This window comes from Sceloporus occidentalis, unplaced genomic scaffold, assembly GCF_023333645.1.
Source record: "Sceloporus occidentalis isolate IW3139 unplaced genomic scaffold, rSceOcc1.0.p SCAF_28, whole genome shotgun sequence".
In the NCBI taxonomy this organism is placed as follows: domain Eukaryota; kingdom Metazoa; phylum Chordata; class Lepidosauria; order Squamata; family Phrynosomatidae; genus Sceloporus; species Sceloporus occidentalis.
Genome location: NW_028317008.1, coordinates 8,221,921 through 8,249,876, shown reverse-complemented (window position 1 = coordinate 8,249,876; position 27,956 = coordinate 8,221,921). Strand labels below are relative to the sequence as shown.

At 37.2% G+C, this 27,956-nt stretch overlaps 1 protein-coding gene across 1 annotated transcript; it reads right to left on the bottom strand.

Moving 5' to 3' along the window:
• Positions 1-27,841, bottom strand: LOC149299778 (acyl-CoA synthetase short-chain family member 3, mitochondrial-like). Its single transcript, XM_089486047.1, has 16 exons — positions 27,480-27,841; positions 21,640-21,784; positions 19,283-19,471; positions 18,785-18,919; positions 17,729-17,869; positions 16,904-16,984; positions 16,721-16,816; positions 11,821-11,972; positions 10,353-10,456; positions 8,029-8,124; positions 4,825-4,888; positions 2,078-2,159; positions 1,881-2,003; positions 634-733; positions 374-549; positions 1-72 (listed from the first exon to the last, which is right to left on the bottom strand). Exons 1-16 carry the CDS (start codon positions 27,839-27,841, stop codon positions 1-3), a joined length of 2,118 nt encoding a protein of 705 aa, XP_089342173.1.
• Between the last annotated feature and the right edge of the window lie 115 nt (positions 27,842-27,956).

The following is a 27,956-nucleotide window of genomic DNA, read 5'->3' as shown; positions in this document are numbered from 1 at the left end:
TTATTTTAACTTTGCCTTTACAGCACCTTCAACGGTTTTGAATACATCAGGGTCTTCAATGGTAGAACCAATCTGTAAGAAGACAAAAAATATGCCTTTTTAATATACAGTTACAAAGTGTGCAATACAAATTGCTAGTTTTATGCAGATTTTTCATGTAATCACCATTGGTTAATCAAACATTTTGCAGTCAAGTCAAACTTCTGCAGAAAGAAATGTTTAAAATCCATTTAAGCTTTAGCAGCCTTTAAGTGGGATTGGTAGTTTCCCAAAAGCTTGTAAATATTTACTCATAGGTTTGTTTCCAATGGCCAGGTGTAGGCAAGTCTAAATTTCAAGCCACCTGATCTAAGAAATGGTTAGCTGAGGGTACCGTGTAGGGTTTGCCATTCACAAGAGAAGACAGTGTAGAGCGAGGTATCTTGCCAGAACGCGTCTTGGGTAACTGTTTGACGATGACCACGTTTCTGAAAGCAGCAACTGGCCCAATTTGTTCTCTAACCAATGCAACTATTTCACTTTCTAGTTGTTCTGTGGTTTTGTCCACACCTAATTGTAATATTGTAAAGAAAAATTAGTTTATTGTGATATTTCTGAAGAATGCAAAAAAAAAAAAGAAAGTATTTTCCTTACCGTTTTGTAAAACACACAACGCAAGAGGAACATGTCCTTTTAATGGATCCTCTAAACCAACAACAGCACAGTCTGCCACTGCACTGTGTAGCATTACCGACTGTTATAAAAAGGACAAGATAAGAAAAAATTAAACCAAAACACAAGATAAAAAAAACAAACTAGGATATAAGGTTAGGTACAGATCAAATAAACACCATAAACCATGTGAGAAAATAATAGCATCTTCTCCCTAGGGCGACCACATTTTGTTTCTGCCATTCAGGGACATACTATGAAGTGGATGAGACTATACACAAACACACACAGGTGTATATATATATATATATATGTATGTATGTATGTATATCACACACTGATTCATATATACATTGGAAACTATGTTGATTTCAGATTTAATAATATACTTATAATAAACATACAATCATTACAGACATAAGTACATTTAGTGTGTTAACCCCTCTATTACCAAGCATGAGCAGATTCAGAGAAATAACTCCTCTATTACCAGATATTACACACACTGACAAACACAGTCACAAACACACATACCTGGTGCTGGCTGCAGCTTGGTGCGAAGGAGGGACTTAGCCTATGAAGAGAGGCTTCTGAACTCTCAGGCAAACAGAAGAGTTGAGAAGTCTCTCCTGAATCGCTGAGACCTCCTTCACAAAGACTTGTAAATCCATACCAATGTATTGTCCCGGATTGAGGCTGCCTGGGACCCGGGAATTAAAGTCCCATTGCGGCACTGTCCCGGGCACTCCTGGACATGTGGTCACCCTACTTCTCCCATAATGACACAATAAAATTATAAAACCATGGATCATGACAGAAAGGCTGGTAATAAAAATGATTACAGATAGTTGTCCCTCACTTTAAAAAAAGGGAGGGAAAATAAACATTAGACATTGGAATGATGAACCTACAGACCTTGACATAAATCAAACAAAAAAAAAACCCCAAACTTCTAACCAAAGTAAACTAAACAAAATTATACATTTTAGGAAACATTACTGTAAAGGTAAACTCAAGTAAACAGTGCAAAGCATGGCAAACCGTAAAAACAAATATGTTCAATAAGCCAAAAGTAGATAATTGGTGTCTGTGAATAGAACCCAGCCTGCATATGTTACTCGTAGGCTGGCCTTTTATTTTAAACTGAACAGGCTCTGATTGCTTCTATCTTTGATCTGTGTAACTTTGAATACATTACAGAATAAATGTTACACACAAAAAAAGTTTACCTCCTCAATAGCTCCTGCTGATAGTCTATGACCCGCAACATTGATTACATCATCAACTCGAGACATGACATAGATATATCCATTGTCATCCACGTAGCCAGCGTCCATGGTATCATAGAATCCCTAAGAAATCATAATTTTAATAGGGATTCCATCAATACGCTTTACTACAGCATACCACTTTGAAATACACTTACAGGAAATTTTCTGAAATATAATTCTTTAAATGTTTCTTCATTTTCCCAGAGGCTGGAGAATGCTCCAGGAGGTAAAGGTAATCTGAACATAAACAAAAGCATTAAAATCAGATTTAAAAAAAAAAGAAAATTTCCTCTTTGTACATTGTACAGTATGTTTAGACTTCGGATTCATATGACTTGCAAATTGGAGGATCAGGGATTACGTGCACGAAAATGCAGGGGAAGAAAGAAGAGAAAGGAAAAAGTAAAAGATAGAAGATGTAGACGTGGTCACCAGAGAAGGTAGGGAAACATTTAGAGAGTGAACGAGGATGAAAGTATGGGAGAGTGAGTAAAAGTGTAAGAGTTATTTGTGCCTTCAAATTTTCGGCCGAACTAAATGGGCAGTGAACGAAATCCATTGCCTGAAAACGAATAGGCCAAAAACGAACCAAACAATTTGTCTGAATTGTTTTTAGTAAATTTAAGAAATTGATGTGCCCCAACTTATAAAGTTTGAGTACAGGCCAAATGTGTTGGTAACATGAAGATAAAAGTTCTACCCCTCAAATACCCGAATTACAGATATAAACCTAATGCAACCCAATAACTGAAATCCAACAGGCCCCTCTGTGTCAGGGACTCTAAATAGAATGGCAAGTTTACAACAAGCTGTTCCAGGGAAGTGAACCATGTCAACAGCCCATCCCTTCACTCCTACTTAGATACTTTTGTGAAATATGAGAACATTGGTTGCCCAACCTTTTATATCAGAACTCACTGTGTAAATATTAAAAGGTAACCTCATACCTCACTTGACACGAAAACATGGGAATTGAAATATATGAACATCTTCAACTCTAGAAGGGATTCATTAAATGTTTTATATTAAACTATGAGCCACTAACCATGTCCACATCTGTCTCAGGGGTCCACAATTATTATGGATTGTTACTTTGTGATCATTCCCTCAAACACGGTCTCTTGTTCTTCATGTTGTATTTATTTATGTCAACCCCTCTCTTTATAGCATTTACATCTCAGGAAGACATTCCAAAAGTTTGCAAGACTATATATTTTTGGGCCTTTCTACGTAGGCCCAAAAAAAAGATGTCACCTGTGAAGACTCCATCTTTCTTCGGACCGAAACTTGCTGAGTAGTTAAAATTAGGGGCATCCACATTCTAGCTAGGACATACCTTAAGATTTAAATACTGTTTAACTCTGAGATGGAGATGAAAAGACAGAAGCCAAATGTAGTTACACGTCTAATATTTGTACAGAGGGCAATCTGTAAATAAACTACATACAACCAACAATTGAAGAGATTGTGTTACAAATGTTTTATTTTAAAAGTTTAAAACAAAAAAACAAAACCCCTAAATTAATCTATGCAATTTGGCAAACGTTACACATTCCCAACTATATATAAGCCCAGGGCAAACTCTACTAACATAAACCTTTACATATAAGAACTTATGTACTATATTTCTTGTATACAATGACAAGAAAAAGTAAATAAACCCATTGGAATTACCTGCTTTTCTGCATTGATTGTTCATAAAATGTGATCTGATCTACATCTAAGTCACATGTATAGACAAACACAATGTGCCTAAGCTAATAACCCATTAAAAACATTCACAGTTCTAGTGGAAAAAGTAAGTGAACTCTTAGATTGTATTATTGAACCTCCTTTGGCAGAAATAACCTCAAACGATTAGCTTTTGTTGATGTGATCAGCCTAGAGGTTCACATACTTGTTTTTCCAGCCCACACTGTGAATGTTTAAATGTATTCATAATTTGTGTGTTATTCATTAAAGTAGATTGTGTTTGGTCATCATATCATATTTTAAGACAAATTTATACATGGTATGGTGGTAATTCCAAAGGGTTCAATTACCTTTTCTTGCACTGTATATACAGGGAATGCAGCAAGATTTCTCGCAGCAAGCTCTCCAATGCAGCTTGCTATAGTATTGTTTGCTGGCAGATATATTACAACTAGATTTTAATGAATGCCAACACACCTGCCGCTGGGACAATATATCAGCTTGTATATTGTATTGCTTTGGACAAGTTTTAAAGAATAAGCCAAACTAGAGTGGAATTCTTGCTGACATGTGGAAATACACCCGGGGACGTCGTGATATGATGTATTAAAAATGCACAACGTGACAGCAGGGTTATGCAAGTCTGTTGGATTGTAATGAGGGAGAAGTGAAATGACGTAATGGATAAGCCAAATCTTCTGGTAGACAAACAAAAATATCATGGAGTGCATTTTTTTGGTTTCAAGAAACACTAAACAAAAGACGAAAAAGCAGAAAAGTTATTCAACTTGAGAAAACCATCCTAGTTCATTTTTAGAACATTGAGTTTATGAAACAGAAAACACTGTCTCTTTTGTCTGATTTCTTGGTTGTACCTGCCCAAGAGACTCAAAGAGACAGATAAATATAAAATCATATAAAACCTCATTGTTTTATCCATGTAATATACACAGCACTACATCACGTGCAGTTACCTTGGCAAAATGTCAGTCTAATATCATGCCTCACCTAATACTCCAACAATAGAGATTTAAGATACATAAAAAGTAATATTTCATCTTGCACAGAATTTGCACCAGTATTTCTTACCAGTATTCCATGAACCCAACTTTGGTTCTGAAGACTGATGTTTTATCCAGAAGCAACAAGAAACCAATGTAATACTGTAGGGAAGGGCAAAGCAAAATGAAAACCACATTTTTATACTTACTTTACTACAATGTTTCCTAAGGTGTTCGGCGGCAATTCTTGCATATTGTTGTCCAGTATTTTTACTGTAATAAAGAATATGTGGATAATGTTATACAAGTCATACAAATATATACCCACCCCCCAAAAAAAATATTAATCTTATTTATATAACACGTAGAACTGCAATTGTACACATCTCAACAAATGAGAAAAGCTATCTTGCTCATTTGTTGGAATACATCTAAGGGGATTGAAAGGAACAGTTCACTGGCCCAAGTGACCCCACCACCATCTACTGTTAACTGCACTTCCCATGATGTTCAGCCAGCATCATGAAGACGTATTTCTGGCTGAGCCTCAATATGTTGGTTATTTTTAATATGCATTACTGTGCTGAAAAAAATGAAGCGTCTTTAAGTGGCGATGCAAGGGTGACATTGTAAAGTGCAATTGTATGTATTGGTGAATTGTGCGAGAGTGTTTTTAAAAAAAATTATAAAAAAAAAGTATCCCTATTTCACATTTTGAAATGTTGAGAGGTATGGAAAAGTGCTTCCATTGGACTTAACATGATAACTAAATTTCTACGCACAATGGGATTGACCCCTGGAAAACTTGCACGGAGCTGGCTGGCGTTGAGTACCTGCTTGTGTGCACCACAGAGAAGAAGATGCAATCTGTGAAAAACATCCCCTGCAAGGCAAGGAGCTTAGGGGATTCTGATAAACCCCTCTATGCAGCAAAGACAGTAAATTAATACAATGATAGTTACCAAAGCCTAAAAATGAGAGGGGGAAACTGATGTAAGCCAAATACGTGACAAAAAATGCATATATTTAGCTTGCTGGCGTGTGCATTTATGTCATTTCTGGTTTGGAATCTGGGTAAGGAATGAAAAAGTGACACTTCTTGTGTCTTTGTCCAAATAAGTGTATTTTTTTTATTTTAGTTGCTATGATCTTTTACATGATTTTAATAAGTAAAAGCTAACATGACATTCTTACCACTAGGGGTCTCCCTTTTACCATGCCTGCCTGAATTAGATGATATGACATAACAAAACCAGCAACTGCCCTTTTGTACTTTAAAGATGAAGTAATAAAAGCAGTCATGCAGCTTGGTAAACATGGCTTTTAATTTCAGGGTCGGATTTAGACACAAAACAAAAGACCCGCAATACACATGCAGTAAAATGCAAAATGGGCAGCCCTGGAATTTATTTATAAGGTTGATTCTTTTTTGCACAGGTGAAGATTGTCAATTGTGCCTTAGGGGTGGAATAATCTCACCTCATCTCCTTTTATAGTTGCTATTGTCTGTATAGCTCTATATCAAAATGACAAATATATCATATAAAAAGTGTGTGGTGATGGCTCTGTCCACTGGGTCTCCCTCAAAGCTAGCAGAGTCCATCTGAGCCATGCATATTGCTGGGCCGAGGAGAGCCATGCTCCCTCAGTCTCGCAGCATGCCGAGTCTCAACACCGGGATATGATGTCATTTCCCTGCGCGGAGACGTAGCCCTCATTTGAGGACAGCAAAGGAGCAGAAGAGCTCTTGCTGGCCAGTGGATAACAGAGGTAGGAGGGCAGGGTGTGTATGTTTAAGCAAGGGTGTTGGTGCACACTAGTTTATGTTTATGTCTGTGTAAGTATTTTAGTATGTTAACATGGGTGTAAGTATGTTACCGTGCATATGTGCGTTAGTATGTGCGTATATAAATATAGGACTGTGTATATGTAGCAGTGTGTGTGTAAATGAGAAGATTGAGGCCTTCCACAGTAAGTCTTGCAGGGGGGCTCAGACATTTTTCTGATGTCACTGATGGGGGAAGGGAACATCTCTTATGCTTTGGAATGGTCTATGTATATTTGGCTTAAGTATAATAAGAATTTACATTTTCCCAGTACGACTCGTTTCTACCCTTCTCGGTTCCGACTTTCCTGCCTACGCTGAGAATTTAACACTAACTTCATTCTATTGTGTGCTGAAGTCATATTCATTACATTTCAGGTTTTTTTGCCAGGACTGATTCACAGGTTTGATATTATCTAGGTCATATAATAGACTTTCTTCATTGGAATGACTTCAAAGCTGTGAATAGCACCTCCCGTTAATCATTAACACTCCCGTAAAGCTTTCTGAGCTGGCAGAAAGACACCATACCTGCCATCTTTCAGCAGGCGCTAGTGACTATAAAAGAAGGTATAGGCATTATTTTATTCACGTTCTTGTTTTTCAGGCTACTGTTTCTAAGAGGGGAAGTACAATGGAAAAACATGTATTTTTCTTTGAGCATTACAGTCAGTACTGTATACAGAATATAGAGTAATGTAGTCTAGCATTGGTGGAAACGTGTTTCTTTTGATTTTGTTCCAATAAGCTTCCTTTTTCTGCAGACCTGGAGGCTAAACTCAAACATCACACTGAGCTGTTTATGGCAATGCTAATAAAGAATATTCTCTCAAAAGCTTTCATAAGTCATAGAGATTAAGACCGAGACATTCTGTTTAGCACAAGGCAGTATCATAATAATTCAGAGTGCTTGTTTAGTAGATTGAGCTAAAATAAGAGCTAGAACATAATGTTTTTAGACATCTGCATATTATTTTAGTCATTTGTATATTATGCGAAACACTTTTTTAAAACTAATTTTAAAAATTGTAATACTAGCAATAAACATACTTGGGAACTTCTGAGCTCCGGGTTACCGAAGCCTACCCTTGCGGGATGCGGCCAGGACTGCCGACGTCGGTGGCTGTTCCCGCTGACATCACGGAAATTATACTTATAATAATATTTGTATTTATAATCCACCGTTTAATGCCAATGGAATATGTTGGGAATGAAAAGAGCTGGTAAAATAGCCTGCTGTTGTGTTTCCTATGTAGACATTACAAAGCATTGTAAACTACTTTTCATGTTCTTTGTATTTGGACACCACTAGGATTTAGACCTTCATAGGTTATCATTGTCCATCAACTAATTTATTAGTTACCTGACAGTAAAATACTAAATGGGTGACAACATTGAGAGAACTTAATTATATGAGAAAAAATACAATTACAGGTTGGGAATTGCAAGAAAATTAAGATACAACTAGCTAATATTATGTATTTCTGTAATAGGTTACATAGTTAGAATGTGTACATTAAACTGATTATACAGTTTTTGCTGCCAATTATTTCTACTACTTTGTTGCCGCTAACTACAATGTACTTACCATTATAACCTGGAACTGGTCTGCCTGTTTGGCCTGCAGGGGGGGTTAAAGAATTTCCTAGGCCAACACAAGTTGCAGTAATTGGAGATCCAGTTTCTAAGATAAAGAAAAAAAAATTAAGTATTAGAAAACCAAACATAGCCTACATATAGCTTATCAACGTTCACTTCCCAACTAGACCGTAAATGCTATAACTAGTTCGTTCAGGATGACATAGGTACATGGACGAGAAAACAAAGAAAACATCAATGGAAATGATCATAGTGATAAGAACCAAGGGGGGGTCAGGCTTCAGACCCACTTTGAATTCCTGCAAAAGCCAGTGCTGGAGATGAATGGGGGTCAGTATAGGGTCTGTGGCCAAATGCCTCTCCTACAAGCCAAGGACCAGCTCATTCCGGCACGGAAAGAGGGCAAGCACATAGGGACATTATAGAATTATTAAAAACTGGAGTGTCCCTACTCAGACAAGTAATGTTGTTTATAACTGTAAGATGTCATGAACCTGGGGTTACACTAATCAAATTTTATTACTGCTCTCATACACTTCAATCAGTTCTTCACTTGTAACATTTTCCAGAGCTCCAATAAAGTAGAATTACTCAGCTGTGTAAGTTCTGTACATATACAGGAGACATGGTGATTTTTTTAGAGCAGTTCATTTGCAAGCCAACAAATTGCCATCTGACGTTTTTGTAGAGTACTCAACAATGATGAGACTTCACGTGAAGGAAGGAGCAAACCTACCGGTTGTACATTTGTCACTCATTAGTCTATATTATTTAGGCACAGGAAAGATAATCTTTCAGCTGGTGACTGCTTCATACAGTAGGATGTCAAAGATCTGTATGCACTAAGGTACTTTTACATACAGGTAATAAAAAGACACCCTAGAAATATTAGGCTTTGCAGGTATGGTCCTCATTCAGTAAGTGTTGCCCTCTTATTTTTTTACCATCTAACATAGAATAGTAGGTTCAGCAGAATTTTGTAAAAAGTAGCAAAATATTAACAATAAATGCTTGATTCTTCAAAAAGATTTTTTTCTTTCAAAACCTAGGCCTTGGATTATCTCGGTGTTCCCTTGACCTTGTAATATCTTTGTCATTAACCAACACATTTCTTTATTCTGTAACAGAGTTTGATATACATGCAAAAAAAATCTTTAATCAAAACTCTCCAATAAAAACTTATTATATAAAAAAAAACAAACAAACAAAAAATCTAGGCCTGGGTTTAAACAGTGCCGGTGAGCTGGACTGGGCATGAGCTGTGCTTAAGGCCAATGCTTGGCTCAACAGGACTGTAGCCTTAATGCACTTCTGCCCATAAAATGTTTGGTGTGAAAGAAGCCATTTATGGAAGACTGAATTCATATACATTTGAAAAGGCACAATTTATCGTGGGCCCACCAACTCACAGGCATAGTTTCCCTGTGCTCATACAATGTGGTAGTAGTGGAAGCCTGTACATGAATTACAAAAGTAGTAGAGCAAAGGAAGATTTAAATCACAAAAACAGATGGTTAGTATCTGTTCAGATTTCAAGTAATTGCCATGTTTATTTTTAGCGGGACACACAAGGTTGAGCCTACTAAGAAGTCAGTTGCAAGAAGTTTTGACAGTTCATCCCTGTGTCAAGTGCTGTGGTCTGTTACCCATTTACAATTCAGTTTGTAAAACAACAAAACGGTGTACAAAAACCGAACTACATTATTCATTTCTTCAGTTACTCTTAGTAGGAAAAAACTATCGTAACTTAAAATATGCCTTTATTCTTTTTTTTTTTTGCTCTACCTAAATGGCAGGTTAGTAAATAACACCACAGAATAAACAGTATTTCCTAAAATGACATTAAAAAGAAGTACTGTAAATCAAAGGGAATATAAGCAAACACAGCAAGTATATACCAAGTGCCATTTTCAGTACCCAGTCTTTGGCATGTACTACACAGGTTTAAGTCTAAATTGATAGTCTGAATTGTAAAAGTAGCAGGTCTCTAGTGATGCTTCTAAATGAAGCTTTTCTTGTGCAGTATTGAAGTAAGGTTCTCAGAAGCAATTTCCAACATTTCATTTCTCTCCTGCTGAATACCAAACTCCTCTACATCGTAGTACTGCTCAAATTAAAGCTTTTATGCTGAGACACTTGGGTTTTACTTTGCAAAAACTTGCCAGGAGATTAAGGAAATTGAATTTTGATCCAGAGAAAAAGAAAATACGAGCTATATCTCTAATATTCACAGTGACAATACAGACCCACAAGACAACGTATAAAGTGGTCATTAGATGCAAAATGCTCCCATAAAAATATGAGAAGCCTTACCTGTCTGCCACCAGTGATCCAGCACTGGAACCTTAAAAATTCTTTTAGACCACTCAAGTGTCTCCACATCGCAGCGTTCCCCAGCCACGAACAAACTACGAAACCTAAAAACAAAGAAGGGCATGATTAATATAATGAGGGGCAAATGGGAACTTACTGAGGAACCTTTCCAGTAGGCTATCCAGAGGGCTGTGTTTTCTGGGGGGAGTCACTTAGGGGTAGCCCCTAAAAGAAATGCCTGGAAAGAAATCAGTGGGCAGTAAAAAGGATGAAACTGACCCAAAGGCTTACTGGAAATGAAGTGAGGACATTATTATTATTTATTGTTTTATATAGTGCCATCAAATTCCGTAGTGCTGTACAATGGGTAGGCAGGAAATAACAAGTAGTATGTAACATAACAAATTGACTTACAGACACAACAGGTGAGGAGGGGCTAAATGAGTTTTTTTTTCCTGTTTGGTCAACTTTACAATTCAAAATAGAAAATGATCCAAAGCACACAAGCAAGTCCACCTCTGAATGGCTTAAAAGAAGCAAACGTTTTTGAGCGGCCTACTCGAAGTCCTTGAATTCAATGCAGAAACTGTGGCATGATCTCAAAAAGGCAGTTAATGATCAAAAATCCTTCAATGTGCCTGAAATAAAACATTTCTGCCAAGAAGAGTGGGCTAAAATTCCTTTACAGTGATAGAAAAGATTCTATGGTAGTTGCCGCAAACATTTGATTCCAGTTATTGCTGCCAAGGTGGGCACAGCCAGTTAATAGGTTTAGGGGGGGCAATTACTTTTTCTCCTGGGTGATATGGGTTTTGATTAAATCTTACCCTTCAATAAATTAAATAATCATTTAAAACCAGTGTCTTGTGTTGACTCACGTTGTCTTTGTCTTATATTAAAATTAATTGGATAATCTGAAACACAATGTGGCAAGTACGCATATACTTTTCCACGGGACTGTACATCTGCTTTACATACGGTGGTCTGGGGTGAACTCAGACTTGTACCAATCCTTAGTTTAAAGAAGAACAAACTACTTTGCACTAAATGCTAAGTTCCATGATGACAATATAAATATGGCACATACAGGCCTTATATTATGTTTTAAATGGGCTGATCTTGTTATGTTCTGAACACAATTTTAAAATGCATCCTAAAAAAGGGAGACCAGAAACATCAGATGCCAACACACAAAGACACACAAATCCACATGACACCCTCACTTTTATGAAGGAATAGCAGTTATACAAATTTTATCTAACACACATTTTCATGTTTTGAGACTGTATACATTTAACTCTGGCTACTTTGGTAAACTGCATTAAACCCCTATTATCCCACTCTTTTACATTATCCCACTCTTTTTAGTTAAAAGCAAGTGAACTGCAAACAATATTTCCACTTATATACTTTGTTCCACAATACTGCATCTGTATTAAATGTATTTGCGTTCTTTAAAATGACTTACTTTTTTAAAGCGTATTTCTTTCCCAAGTCTGCTTCAGGGTCTTGCTGCCGTATTGCCCTAAGGGCTGTTGGTGCAATAAACATGGCCACCACTTCATGTTCTGATAACACACGGAAATAGGCAGAAGCATCTGGTGTTCCCACCGGCTTTCCCTGTGGGAAGTTATTTTATGAATTTCATTAAGTGAATCCTGTTATTAATCATATCCGTATCATATGACAGTAGTCAAAGTAGTTAAGTTATGTTTTGTACATCTATCACTGTAGTGTAGCAGCTAATTCTTTATTGTTTAATAAATAGAGCCATTAGACCTGTTCATGATGTTCTAGGTATGCTTTGTTGTCATGTCTGCAATTTGTATGAAACATTTATACAATCGTAAAAAAGGAACATTTAAAACATTTTTACTAAGCATCTAAGAGCCATTAGCTGGATGCAACATACGGAATCAAATCAAACGAACAAGTTAAGTTATTTAGGAAACAATGACATTGATTTTTGAAGGCCAACATTATTAAAAGACGTCCATTACCTTATTGTATCACTGTATTCTCATTGTTCATACCCTCCACCCAAAAATAAAACAAAACCGTATGGGAAAAATACTTTCTATACACAAAAAGTATTCTGATATATATGTCATGATAAATTATAAATCAAATATAAAATTAATTTCACTTTATAATTAAAAGGTTGATATTTCCTGCCACTAATATTTTTAAAATGGAAACTGAAGGAACAATTTCCTTAGGTCTCAATTCAATGACTCATCTAAACTTTCATCCCAATATTTGACACAAATGTAAATGCATGAGTAAAGAAAAAGATTATATATATATATAAACTGTTCATAAATGGAAACAATGGCACAACGCTGTAAAAAAGAATCCTAGAGTAACAGCTTATGGCTTGAATGAACTGGTTAACATCTCTCTTCATGAGTCTACCATATGCAAAACATTGAACAGGCATAGAGTCCATGGCAGGACACAATGCAGGGAGCCGCTGCTCTCAAATCTTGACACGCCACAACTCTACTGGGGAAATGTGGAATAACGAAACTAAGGTTTAATTGTTTAGGAAGAAGACACAGCACTATATTTGGTGTAGAAGGACACCACATACTCGCATGAAAACATCATCCCAATGGTGAAGTATGGTGCATGGAGCATCATGATTACGTGCTGCTTAGCTGCTTCACTGCATCACCAACAAGGTATCATACAGGATAATGTCAGGGTGGCTGTCCAACAGCTGAAGCTTAGCAGGAGCTGTGTAATGCAGCAGGACAATGGCTCTAAACATAAAAAAAAATCTACTACAGAATAGTTTCAATAAGAAAAACATTTGCCTTTTGGAGTGGCCCAGTCAGAGCCCAGACCTTAACCCTTTAGCTTTTAAAACCCCAATAAAGACTGTGCACACTTTGGACGACATATTCTGTGTGCAAACATGGACTGATAAGCTAAGCGTTTTTTTCCCCTGCATCTCAGGGCTTTCCAAAAGTGGCTCTACGTGTAGTCCTGCCCCACAAAGGCTGATGGCTCTTCTTGTCTTTTACAACCCTACAGGATTCACATTTGAAGCCTAGTCCCAGGGCCTGGAACCAGTGGCTTCTTCATCCTTGGTTTCCATGGGGCTTCGTTTTGTGAAAGTTTCCTCTTTTCTAGAGAAAATAATTTCAATTCATTCAAACGTTCTTTACAACTGAAATTCTATTTCAACCCTTTTACTTTTTTTGGCTCTTTTCAATGACATCTTTCTTATGAATTGCTGCCCAAAACTGATTTGCATTTTTTTTTTAAATGAGAGGAATAAAATACTTGATAAGGGACATTGTTCATACAGAATTACGGCGGAATTTGAGTTATTGAGTGAGTGGGAGACATCTAAAAAAAATATGCTGGGATGGACTGAGGTAAGTAACAAAGCTAGAACACATATCCATGGCTAATATGCCTCTGCCTTTAAACACATCTTGCATGATGGTTTTAAAAAAGAAACACAATATTTATGAAAACTTTTTTTTATTCTGATACCAGTAATAAAAAAGGTGGAAATTGCCCTTGAAAATGCAATTATGTCTACATTCTGTATACTCTTCCGATATACTCACACTGCATTAATTATCCGCATTCCATGTAGTTTAAATTACACGTCTGGTGATTAAGATGATGGCAAACGACCTCATTATATATATATATACATACCGTATTGGCTCGAATATAGGCCGCACTTAAAGTGGGGGTGCGGCCTATATTCGGGGTCTAGCGCCCGACGCCCAGGACATGCAGTCCCGGGCGCTGGGCAGGGTTAGGATACAGATCCCCCGCAGCGGTGCAGGGGACCTGCATCCTACTCCCTGATATGCTCAGACAGCCTCCCCTGCCAGCACTTTCCACGGGGGGAGGGTGCCGGCACGGGAGGTTGTCTAAGCGCATCGTGCGGATGGTCCGCACGATGCGTTTTACCTCTGCCCCCAAGACTTACCAGAGGAGACTCCCGGGTGTCTTGCGGGGCCGGCGGGGGACATCTACGCAATACGCGTACACAACTTCCGGTGCCGGCACACCAGCTGAGTGCCGGCACCGGAAGTTGTGTACGCGTATTGCGTAGATGTCCCCCGCCAGCCCCACAAGACACCCGGGAGTCTCCTCTGGTAAGTCGGGGGGGGGCAGAGTGGCAGCATATCTCGGGGGGGGGAGATAAAACATGTTTTTTTGGTGCTTTTTTAAAGAAAAAAAAACTTTTTCTTTAAAAAAGCACCAAACTTTTAGGGTGCGGCCTATATACGGGGGCGGCCTATATATGGGGGCGGCCTATATCCGAGCCAATACGGTATATATATATACATACATATACACACACACACACACACATATATACACACACACACACACACACACAAGTACAAGTTCCATGAGCTAAATTTTACGGCGTTAGAATTTGCAATACCTCCTTTTTGTAAGAAACATTTGCTTTGAACCAAAAAATGTCTTGTCTTTGTCTTGTTTTTCTAGCCCTGTTATATATGAAGTCTCCTTGTACAGCAAAAAGGAGAGCATTCAAGAATCTGTTTGGTTTTCTTATCAGAATAGAGATCACAGTACTTTCCATGGATGTCTTGATTTCATGTCAAGAACTATGCAGTAGAACCTGTTCCTTTAACTAGCATCAAAATCAATATTTTTATTTGTGCTTGTGTGACCAGTTTCAAGGTTTTGAAAATGTTGAAATGTTTATCATTTAGTGTTGACCTATTTTTACAACAGTACATTCCAAACCAATCGATAAAAAAAAATCTTCTGGATTAAAATATGCTCATAAAACAATACAAACAAGAGCCTGCAGCATTAGGGATTTATTATTATTATTATTATTTATATTTTCTTTTAACCTTTCTGTGTTGGGTCAGACAGGGCCGGTTGGTAGAGTCACAACCCAAAAAGCCTCTATGCATGCATATAACAGTAGGTTTTTAATGAGTATGTATTGTTTATTTGTATATACGATCATTACTTAACTGTACTTTGTTTATAGACCTGTAAAATGTAAGATTTGGGTAAAGCGACAGATGTCCCTAAAGGGGATGCTAGTTTTGGAGTACACCACATAGATCTCTCCTGATTGGTTTCCGATTACTTAATTGTTCAAACGCCACTTACATGGTCTACCCAGTGTGCAGGGCCCACTATTGGCTGCTTTACAAGACCACAATGATACGCAGTTCCAGAGGCGGCAGGCTCCTCAGGGCTTGCATCCTACATGCAACCGCACCCTCTCTACAACCCAATATATATTTCCCCAAACACTATATGCAACTAATAATGCACATAAAGAGCATCATTATACTGTCACTCAGAATTTGGTCAAGTAGCCCATATAGTAGCCCATTCGTGGCCCTTGAGGAATGGCTAGATTACAGAAATATTCACATGTGGTAGATTACAAATACCACCCCCTGCCTGACTCTTCAGTGTATCCATTGAATAGCCATGTTACTCAGTATACAAGCATGAATTATAAATACTCACAATCTTGTCCCTTGGTAAATTCAAATGTTAGTTGCAAGTCCGCTTTGCCTTTTAGATTAATTATACATACATGCAGATGTTGTTAATATTAGGAATCATTTAGAAATGAGAGCCAATGGCGAAAATAGTTTCCATGGAAACAGCAGGGGTTTTACCTTACGCTTTCATCTACAGAACATATTCTCTTCTCAAGGCAGCAGGTGATTAAGCCAAATTAGAGATCTATTTTAACCACCCTTTGAAGTACAATGAGGAAATATAACTTACAGAGTTGCAATTTTTTAATACCACAATTAAATAGAAGGCATGCTCCTTGAATTAATAGGAAGCCAGCTGCAGAACTACATGGAAATAAAGCGTTAGTTTAGAAATAGGTATGGTATATTTTAGAATCCCTCAGCCAGTGGTAAATAAAAAAAGAAAAGTTAAGCGACAGGTTACATATAGAAGTATGAGTAACCAGCAACATTAAGATGATGGTAATTATACAGTGCATAGTAACCCATACATAACCAGCAGGAGTTTTGTAATAGCCCAGTTATTATTATTATTATTATTATTATTATTATTATTAAGTGGTAGCAGTGCTTAACCTTAATTAAGGTTAAATGAATAAACCAATTTGCAAGGGGCACTTGGCAGCCACCTCCAGGACATCAAATTTCCAGTCCCATACCCTGAAAGACTTGAGGGTTACGGGCAGATCTGTCTGGACAGTCCTCTGCCACATATATGTCACGTATACTTCTGTATGTTTCCCAAAACAGACTTCTTATATATTATAGATATTCTTGAAGTGTGCCTACATTTCCACTACACACCAACCTATCGAACTTAACTTTTATACAACATTTAATATAACTTACCTCATATAATACTGTAGAATTCCCATGCACCAGTGGCCCATAGCAAATATAAGAATGGCCAACAACCCATCCTAAGTCAGATGCTGCCCACCAAGCCTACGGAAACAAAAAATACATGTGACCTTTATATAGACCACAGTGATCAGTGACATCTCAGTGAGTCCGGAAGATATCCAAACGTACCTCACCAGGCTTCAGTCCATATATCGTAGACATGGTCCAGTTTAGCATCACAGCATACCCAGCTGAACACCTTACCACCCCCTGTTATAAAGGATATCCATTGATCAATGATCATTATATGTTGCTTATGAATAAAATAGAGCTTCTAACATGAACATGTCTATTTTCTACTATTAAATATAAAAACTTTTAACTCGCTGGACAACTTAATTGTCACATGAAAAAAAAAGGGAATTCACTAACTTCAAGAGCAGATACAAAAACTGCTCAGTTGGGAGTGCTCAGAAAATTTGGTATGGGCGACATTTTCATTTCTATGAGGCTTCATCTCAAGACCACAATTCACGGTCAAGTTGTTGTGTTCTTTAAGTAATTGTAAATTGAACTTACTGGTGTCTGAGACTGGGAGTGACTAAATACAACGGTAAGAAAGGTGAGAATATCAAACTTACTTTACTGGGAGATTACTATATCCAAAGAAATAATGTTTACACAAAAATAACATAAAACTTAATTGTACATAACATCTATATATGTTATTCCCAATAAAATGAAATTCTGCAGAATGGGGGATTTATTTATATGTAAAGAAAAAAGTATGTTTGAACTCTCCCTTATCTGATTCTGTCAGGAGCAGAAACATTCACAACGTTTATATCCTTTCCAATGGAATACTTTCACCCATATATAAGTATATTTACTTTACCTGATTAGTATAGAATAGAATATTAATTTGATAACATTCTCAGAAGTTGAACTAAAAGAGGTTATCATGATGGAATTTTTAGACCTTAACGAGTAAATGTTGAGATCTCAGAGCTGCACCTTAGGTTGTCCAGTAGTGCCAGAGGTATACAGAACATACAGTGGATGACCAGAGGGGACAGCAACGCAGTCATGAGGATGAGCTTTGGCAATCTCTTCATCCCAGTCCAGATCACGTCCACATTTTATAGGGGCCCGTTCCTAGTTAGAGAGACAAATATTGCTTAAGTTAAAGTAACTGCATTAGATCCAAGTAGACTATGTGGAGGTTAGAGTGATAACAATGACGATAACAATGACATCCGGGCTAAGCAAAGTGTCTGTACCAGGACACCAGTGTCCACAAGATGACTTGTGGAATCCATTAATGCATGTGGGGCATTCAATGAGCTGCTCACCACAAAGTTTGTTTAGAGATGACAGTATGGTAAAAACAGCAACATGGAAGGAAAGGTGAAAATCCATACATTAGTGGAGCAATAATAAAAGAAAAATGTCAAAATAACCATACTGACACAAGAAGAACAGTTGGAAAGTATTCATATATTCCAAATATGTTATCCGACTGACCATTTATTATGACACTGGTAGTAATGACTCTTTTGCTCAAATTGCCATGAGCCATATAAACAACATGGATTAGCATTGCTGTCAAATTATGGCAAGTCAATTTTTCTTATACTAATCTGTTACACCTTTACATTTTGCTTTATTAGAACTGTGCTCCTTTTTTGAAGCTTTCAGAACCTCTTTCTCTTTTAAATTTCTTCTGTGAACATTACAGACAGATCTAGAGCCTTACAAGACTTCACTTATTTCATAAAAACTACAAAGGTTTCTTCTCCAAAACGTCATCTGAAAATAGCAACCACGAGACACAGAAAGCAAGTAACGAATAGTTTTAACAAAAGTATGATCAATGTCTTCATTGTGTTAAAAATAAGAATTCTGACTTTTCTGGGTCTTCTCGTTTCAAAATGAGAAGTGGATGTACCGATACACCGCAAAGCAGAATGGAAACATCAAACGTCTAGTTATCTATTCATAAAAAGTGGAGGGTATGTCAAGGTTTTATTTTTACAGAAAAAGAGAAGATAGAGGCTGCCAAGAACTTACCATGTTTGGCCGACTATAAATGAGAACTTTCTCTGGCTTGTGATGCACCAGTTCCAGAGCTCTTTCTACTAGGGGAATGTACTCCACTCTTCTTCCAGGCTCAATTCCAAATGATGCGGTTACAATTAACTTGGGCTTCAGATAAATAATACATTTATATTATTTTAGTATATTTACATGCAGTTAATCTATATAATATATGTCCTATTGGTTGAAGGAAAAATTTTATCGAACGTGTTATCAATAAGACACATAAGGTGCTTTTTACATAATGTTATAGAAATGATACATAGAAAATAAAGATTTTTTTTACATAAAGAAAGAAACAAGGTATATTGTTGTTTCTATAAGTGGTGCTCTGTTTAAGGATGCTAATGCAATAGAATAGGAATTTGGAAGGTAAACTGGGGATTCATTTCTTAAGTGTATATTTAGGTCAAACATTTTAAAGTCATAGGGAAACATTCTTAATGTACAAACATGAGTTAAAGTGTTTACCTTTGCATGATCAATGCGTACTGATAACTCCTTGGGTGCAAATCCCCCAAAAATGAGACTATGCACGGCTCCAATTCTCGCACATGCCAACATTGTATACATTGCCTGTGGTATCATTGGCATATAAATGACAACTCTGTCCCCTTTTCTGACACCATGTTTTGTAAGAACACCGGCTAACCGAGATACCTGTCAGAACAGAATGAAAATATTGGGTATTACTGAACATGTGAATAAAAACATTTGTTTTTCATTTCCCCCACTGCGGTCACTATGATGTTGGCTATACTACCTATAACAATAATTCCACTATATACCGAGCCTAAAACGGAGTGTGACAAGACATCCTAACACTGTATGTGCTGATTTTCACTATTGAGGGGCTACTGGTTAATATATAAAACCTCTTGCATCTCCATCCTTCTGTTATGTATATTACGAGACTCCCACTCATAATGTAGGAGTAATGATATGGGATGCTGTGTCTCATCTGTTGCTTCAGTAGATGCTGCAGACACACTGGTTGCGCTTATAGTATTTCCTATGTAGAAGACTTGATATGCAGTGCTGTATTTAAGGGGATTGCTAGCGGAGGTCATGTCCCATTGCTCAGCCTCTGAAGGATACGCAAAGCAGGGAAAGTATTATGGCGGTTGTTCTAGCTAGGCAGTGACCTATTAAGTACATATGGGCTAGCTACAAAGAAGGTCTTTGAGCTCTTTAAACAGAAAAAAGCCTCAGATGCTCTTTTAGTTCCAAACAGAATAACAGCCTGGCCCTTAATGGACAGGACAGCAAGCTTGAAAACATTCCCTTCCTATGCTATCCGCTTAGACTAAAACAGATTATTAGACTATTTTACAATCCGGCATCATGGTACCACAAAGTATACTGTATGCATATACGGCATGCATAAAATAAACAAGAAAAAAAAAAAAGTCAGTGTAAATTGACTGCCTAAGGCGGACCTTTCACATTAATCTTGTATTGAAATGCTATATTATATGTGTACAAATTATTTGCCTGCCTTTTAAAATATGTAAATAATGTAAATGGAAAAAGCCTTTTGTAAAACACAAGATTTATTACATCCACTATAATGTTTTCTGGGTAAGGAATAAATAAACATTGTCTGAACAAGCTTTTCTTGGTATAGTTTAATAAGCAATTCATTGGCCGGGCTGTCACCCTCTTAAAAATCTAACGCTTTGAGCCAATAAAACAGTCTTTGCCGTTTTGCTCAAGGACAAAATATAATTGGAATGAGAAGATTTGTGCTTGGTAAACTTGACGATCTGTATTTTTTATATCCACAGCGACGAGCAAAAAAAGCTAAAGAAATTGCATCAAGGTTTCCTTATTTTTTTTTAACATTCTTAAATATTATTCTAACAAAACCGGCTTTAATGTGTTTGGAGAAATGTAACCTTTTGGTTTGAGGTCTGAGGATGGTTTACTAGAAATCTAGTACGTTATCAGGAAAGTTATATCCTTATTAAGCATTTGCCTGCAAAACCATCATCTAGTGCACCCACCACTGATACGTATAAGACAGTCTGACACAATAAATGTTTTCCCTTTAATCATATTGTGTGCCTTCATCTGTCCTGTATTTGCCCCATTATTCAAGATAGATTGTGTGTTCCAGAAATCTTACTGCATTTCTTTTATTAAACCTAGATTTCTTAAGTCCACAAAATTGTGTATAGTCCCTGCTCATTAACATGTAAAATGCCAACATATTGACAAGTACAGTTTTTAAGCGGTAACTATATACGGTAATGATATTAGAGATATACATATCAAGAATAGGGTCCCTGAAGCAGATTCATTATCAAGTAGACTCATCATTGCACTATAAGAAATACATCTAATAGGGATTGCTAAAGGGAAAAGATGCAGACTAGACTGTATGACGCTAGTAAATGGTTAGCTCTATTTTGCAATGTATAACGTTACTGTGTAATATGTTACCGTGTATATGACATAGGAGCTTAAAGAGTTTATGGGAGCACAGCGATGTTAAATGATAAGCATTAGCCATATGGTAAAATACAGACGAGTGTAATGAAAATGACAATGTTTCTCCTTTATAAAAGTGTGCAAAGCATGTGAATTCTGCTATTAATAAGATCAAAATTATTTTGTAATACTTATGTGGATCAATAAGATGTTTTTTCTAAACATGTTTAAGGATAGCTACACCTCAACCCACTATCCCGCTATACTATGCTGAAGGTTTGTCTGGGAGAAATAAATAAGAGTAATCAAGAAAAATTCCCTTACCAGAGCTGCCGCAATTTTATTCCATTGCATGCTAGAAGGTTTACAATCTCATATCTAAAATGCACACATACCTGCTCATAGATCTCTTTATAGGTGATGCTCTGCTTGGTACCGGTCACAGGACTGTCATGAATAACAGCAACTTGATCTCCTCGTCCATTCTCTATGTGACGATCAAGCGCATTATAACAGACGTTGAGCTCTCCACCAACGAACCTTTAAGAAAATGACATTTATAATGAAAAACAGAATTATGTGAATTGAATTGCATTGTATATCACACACATTATATACTGTATATTGCATATATAACAATAAAACACACATACATATACACACACTGCTATATATAGGAAGTCTGGCCATTAAATATGAAAGCTTTGTAATATGCAACCCACCACAGAGACTGCGTGTGTGTGTGTGTGTATTACACAAGAAGGCCATGTTCCATTTCTCTACACACCAAATGTGAGTTAGCCTTTTCTAACAACAACAATAAATAGTAAAGTGATATCTACAGAAATAAAGAGTTTATTCACTAAAATAAATAAAAAAAAAATTAAAAAAATTCTACAAAAAAATAAAAATTGCATGGGATGGGAAAGCGACAGTATGTTCTGCCTTGTTTCCTCTGGGGTTATTGAGTTTGTGAATAATCTATACTACAACAGTACATACTTCTACAGATTATTTTCTCAATTACACACAGACGTCATACTGATTACACAGATAAGTCAGATAACATTGGAATGGGTTTTCAGCTGGTTAAAATGCAGAACTCTACTTCTAATTGTTTAAAAACGGTTTAAAATAATTTAAACTGTACTTAATGTTAAAATAGGTGGCCCTTCACTATATGTTCTTAGCCTTACTGAAACCCCATATCACGGCTAAAAAGTTGCAGATGCTATTGATTTTCTTGAAACATCAGTGCCTATGATTAAACATCCCATGAAATAGCATCGCACAAAAGATAAAAGCATTGAGTGTCAACTTTTTTCAAGTATATGTAAAGTTTCTCTTTCTGATGAAAGGTTTGGCAAATATAAATACTGTGGAAGAGGCTTCATTCCCCGTCGAGTCACTTTACTACATAAATAGGACTCCAATTAAAAGGTGGCAGAGAAACATCAATCAGAATAATGAACAAGAAAATATGTTCACTGTCTTACTTTCAGATTTGATTATATGAAAGAAATGTTCCAAGTCATAATCGCTTGTTCATGTTACAGATTAATCCCCTCTGAATTCTGATTGCACTTATCACTAGTCAGACTTTTCCCTAATATTCAAAGCACATAAAAAGATGTCCAGGTTAATCCAGCTTGATGCAGGGAACTCATCTGTGTAAATTGATGGTTCCACTTTAACTCTTTAGGGTGTATTCACTAAAACAGAAGCTTCTAGGAGAGTTGATCATTTCAACTCCCTGATAGTACAAAAAAAACAAAACAGGTATAAGGTCAGGACACAGATAAAACATCTTGAATAATAAGACTAGCTGAAGTGGCAGGCAGAGACAAAAACTACTTTTATCAGACCAGACTGTTATGGGAACTCATGATCAGCACAGATATAGGCAAAAACCATGCATGGATAAGCCAGTAATTGCAAATAAAGTGCGAATAAGCAGGTTAATATAGCATTCTTGCCTATTGTGTCCCATTAAGGGAGAAACATGTTTGATACTGTTATAAGCGAGTCTTTTTGATATACAGAGGACTTAAAATGATTTTTACTGGAACTTGTATTTGCATTCTAAAATACATAACAGAGGATGTACGAAAACCATCTTTATTCACCATGACGAAAGCAGAAGAGACCTGTAGCAATATACACTATATGGACAAAATTATTGGGAAACCTGACCATCACACCAACAGGGACTTTTATAACATCGCATTCTTAATATATAGTATATAGACATTAATATCCCCCTTTGCAGCTATAACAGCTTCCACTCTTCTAGGAAGGCTTTCCAGAGCGTTTCTGTGGGAATTTCTGCTAATTCATCTAGTAGAGGATTTGTGAGCTCAGACACTGATGTTGGACGAGAAGGCTTGGCTCGCAGTCCCCATTCCAGTTCATCCCAAAGGTGTTTTGTCTTCCACACCAAACACATCCAACTATGTAGTTATGGACCTTACTTTGTGCACTGAAGCACAGACATGCTGGAATATGAAAAAAGACCTTCTGCAATATGGTCCCACAAACATGGAAGCATAGCATTGTACCAAAATGTCTTGATATGCTGAAACATTAAGATTCCCCTTCACTGGAAGTAAGGGGCCCAAACACTGAACTATAGCCCCATATCATTATCCATCCTCCACCAAACTTTACAGTTGGCATAATGCAGTAAGGCAGGTAATATTCTCTGGCATCGGCCAAACCCAAACTCGCCCATCAGACTGCCAGAGAAGCGTGATTGGTCACCCCAAATAATAGGTTTCCACTGCTCCAGAGTCCAGTGGCGGCGTGCTTTACACCACTCTATTCGAGGCTTGGCATAGTACTTTGTGATATGAGCTTTGCATGCAGCTACTCAACCATGGAAACTCAGGAAAAAGCAGGACATTTTTCTGCGGGCCCATATAGACATCAGCACGGCCCTAGAAACGCTCAGCCATTCCCTGGACCAGAGAAACCTGCAGGTGAGGTAAGGGGGTGCAGGAGGTTGAACGGGTGAATGAATGAGTGAGTGAATATATAAGTGTTTAGGGATCAGAAATGTGACAGGCAGGCTGGTAGCACAGGCAGGCTGTTTAGGGACAAAGATAGCACAGACAAGCTGCTTTGGGGGCACTGTGGGACATGTTGCTTGTGTAGTTGGGTTACCCTGGGGCCCTGTGGTTTCTAGTTATGCCCCTGATGTGGCATGTGGGCACATAAGCTTGACCACACAATCAAATATATGGGGCTGGTGTCCAAACATTTCCAGGGCTGCCTTTCATTCCCAGTCTGGCCCTGCATATGCTAGCAATTTATATACACGAATGTATATATTTAACTCAATCAAATTTAACTCCGGTGGATCTTGTCATCCAGACTTTTTAACGCCTTTAAATGAAATGACCAAAGCTTAGATATGTATGGATATCAATAATCATTTTTCATACATGTGAATCACATCACATTTTAAGTAAATGTGCATCCTATGTAGAGGTGCAAAGTATTTCACGTCCAGAATTGTATTGCTGTTTGGCCACAGAGTAAAAAGTTGTCAAGTTGCTCTAGTTTTCCTTACCAAGCAGCCCCCTTACCTTAGGTTCTATTCAGTAAATAAAATCTTACATTGAACACATATCATAAAATAAAAGTATTTGTGTGTTCTGCCAAGGACTCTGGCAAATAATTTACAGGGCAGCTAGAAACTGCATGCTGTTTAACTGCTCATAACATGGTCTCCATCTGGAGTTGGAGATCACAGAGAATGGGAAAGATAAGCATAAAATCAAACACTCACTTGACCTTTTTACACATTCCTAAAGAGCAGAACCTCTGACACAATTCAACATATTTTGTAGAATATTTAAGTTAAAGGTCTACGCATTCTGTTTCAGACCCACAATATCCTTTTACCTACACCTTTTTTTCTTGTTTACAGGTTATAAAAACAAAACACAGGAGGTCTTGTTTTGGACTGAATGGGGTACTATAAGAGTTGAAATTCCAATGGAATCTGTTGTGTGTTTGATAGGACAATATTTAAGAATGTTTTGTGTCTTTTTTTTTTTTTTATAACAGTGTATAAAAGAAAAATAAAGTACCAAATTAGAAGAAGAAAAAAAAATAAAACCAGAAGAAAACTGAATCAATCACAGCTGTGGCCAAATCAGCGACACTAAAGGTCTAGCAGCTGTGCAGTCCCCTTCCTGGTGGTACAATATGGAATTATGATGGAAGATGTTATAAAGCATGTTCTAGAGCCTTTAACCACTGCTTAGGCCTAGAAGGCCAAGAGTAATATGACCTCACATATATCACTGGCAGACCAAACCCTGGCTCTGGAGATACCAATACCAGGGAACTCCTTTGGCCTTTGACCTCTGGGTGGGGGGACCTCTGGTTCTAGTTCCACATCGTTTCTGTCATTATTCCACAATGGCCAACGTCATGACATGTCTTTTTTATTCTCTTTTTTAAAATTATTCATATATTCTACTCAGAGTATATAAAGGCATTTACAGGTGTTAGATTTCTGTGTCCAATACCATGTTGTATTCCACTTTTGCAATATACTTATTTGTGCCTTATTGTAATGGCTCCACAGTTGACTACTAGAGTATTTTATTGTGTTATAAAACCGACATAAACAAAAATATAAAACAAGTGCAAACCCACGGTGAACAAGGGTAACTACATGAACAACAGGACTATTATGCACACGCTGTAAAACAATATATTGTATGGATTTGCAAGGCGAGATCATTGTGTGCTTTGGCAGGCACATACCACTCAATATCCTTCCTGTGAAATACTTAACTGAGCAAATTGAGCTTTTAGTGGCACGCCATACACCAAAATTCAGCAGCACTTTCTGCTCAAACTAAAAGGGATTGTATTTTAAATGTCCTCCATGTAATGAGACGATCTCTAACAAGCAGTCGTAGAGAATAAGCAATAAAAAAAACACCATGCATCCTGTGGTTCTAGATACAGCAATTCATATAGTTACCAATGTATATTCTTGTTAAAAAATAATAGCTATATAAGCTATAATGCATATAAAATGCCTATGCAATAACCCTCCGATTACCACGTATTGGATACAGAGGATTTGTCACATTTCAGAAATGGTAAATTTTACAGTTCAATCTATTAAATAAATCAATGTATTGGCCTTCAAATGTTAAATATGTAAGAAATGTGTATTAGAGTTCTGGAGACCCCATCTCCTAATATATATTGACATTCTGGAATGGCTACTAAAATGGCTACTAAAATGGTAAATGCTTTGCAGGATAAAACCATTATCAGGCAAGATCTCAGTATGAATATCTTGGAGGAGTGAGAGGAGGAATATTTAAACATAAGATAAATGTATTTAAAGTACAGGAGGGAGTTTATTTCAAAGGAGCAGAAATGTTAAAACAAGAGATCAATCTAAAACTAGAGGGTCAGAGGCTTAGATGTAATGTAAGGATGCTTTACATTATCGATAGGGTGGTAGATAAATGGAACAGCCTCCTAGCAGAGGTGGTAGAGGCTAAAACAGCGAGAGGCATTTTATGTTTTATTAGAAACCCCCCCTCTACTATTAGAGCAGCCGTTTTTACTTTCTGTTCCCATGATCTGTGTGGATATTCCTTACCGTGAACTTATTTCTCCACTTTTTTAACTTCAGTGATTTTTAAAGATATCTCCAAAACAATTATGCTTATCAAAACAAAAAGCACTAGTGATAAATAAATGAGTTTAAATTATCTAATTCTACTAAAAGCTCCCTCTTGAGCTGGATTTGGACTATACAAATAAAGTCATTTAACGATTCATAGCCAACATGATTGTATGCTTTGTGTATAGGTACTAGTCCAATGGTCCACATCAACAATGCATACAATAGATAGTTTAGGCCTTTAGGAGTTAACTGATTCTGGTGCAATGTCTGAAAAGTGGTCTTATCACCATAGCAACTAATAAACCGTTTCTACTGTGTATACCAAGGGGGCATCACTCTATTCCTTGAGGGGCTCAAACAGACCAAGAAAAATACGATTTACTAATCATTTATTCTCTAAACCACTAAAGTCTTTAAGCTACAAAAGGTCAGCATATATTTTGGTTACAGTATATTCCCTGAAAATAATAACTATATTGCCACATTGTATCTAAATGAAAATGTGTAACTGTATACAATACATGACACATATGTAACAAGCATAGAGAAGCATGCGCTTTGAGAACTTACCATTTTGTAAAGGGGGGGTTGGAGTTGTCCATTGTTTTGGTCCATGGCTTAAACCATGTGATTTTCCTAGCTGCTTCCCCCCAAACATTTTCGGGGTCTTCCACCGACGCTCTGAATACATGTTCATAATTCTGGGACAATGTGGAATAAAATGTCTTGCTATTGTGTCCGGAGCGGAGAGATATGGAAGATTGCGTTCCACTCCTTGGAGAAAGTTGGGAGGAAAAGTCTCTTTCCCTGTGACTCCGCTGGCCAGAGTTTGTCCCGTTCACAGAATGCAGTCCAGAAACACTAGAAAGTCGATTTTTCAGTCCTCGGCTTCTCAGAACATGCCTGCAGAGGCATAACATCCCAAAGTACATTTTTAATGCTGCAAGGAAATTTTCTGGCACCGCTTCTGTGAGTTTTGTTTTCCCAGCACAAGAGCTGGTGGAAAAATGTGAACTGGATTGAAAGCCTTTTCAGTAAGCACTTCGC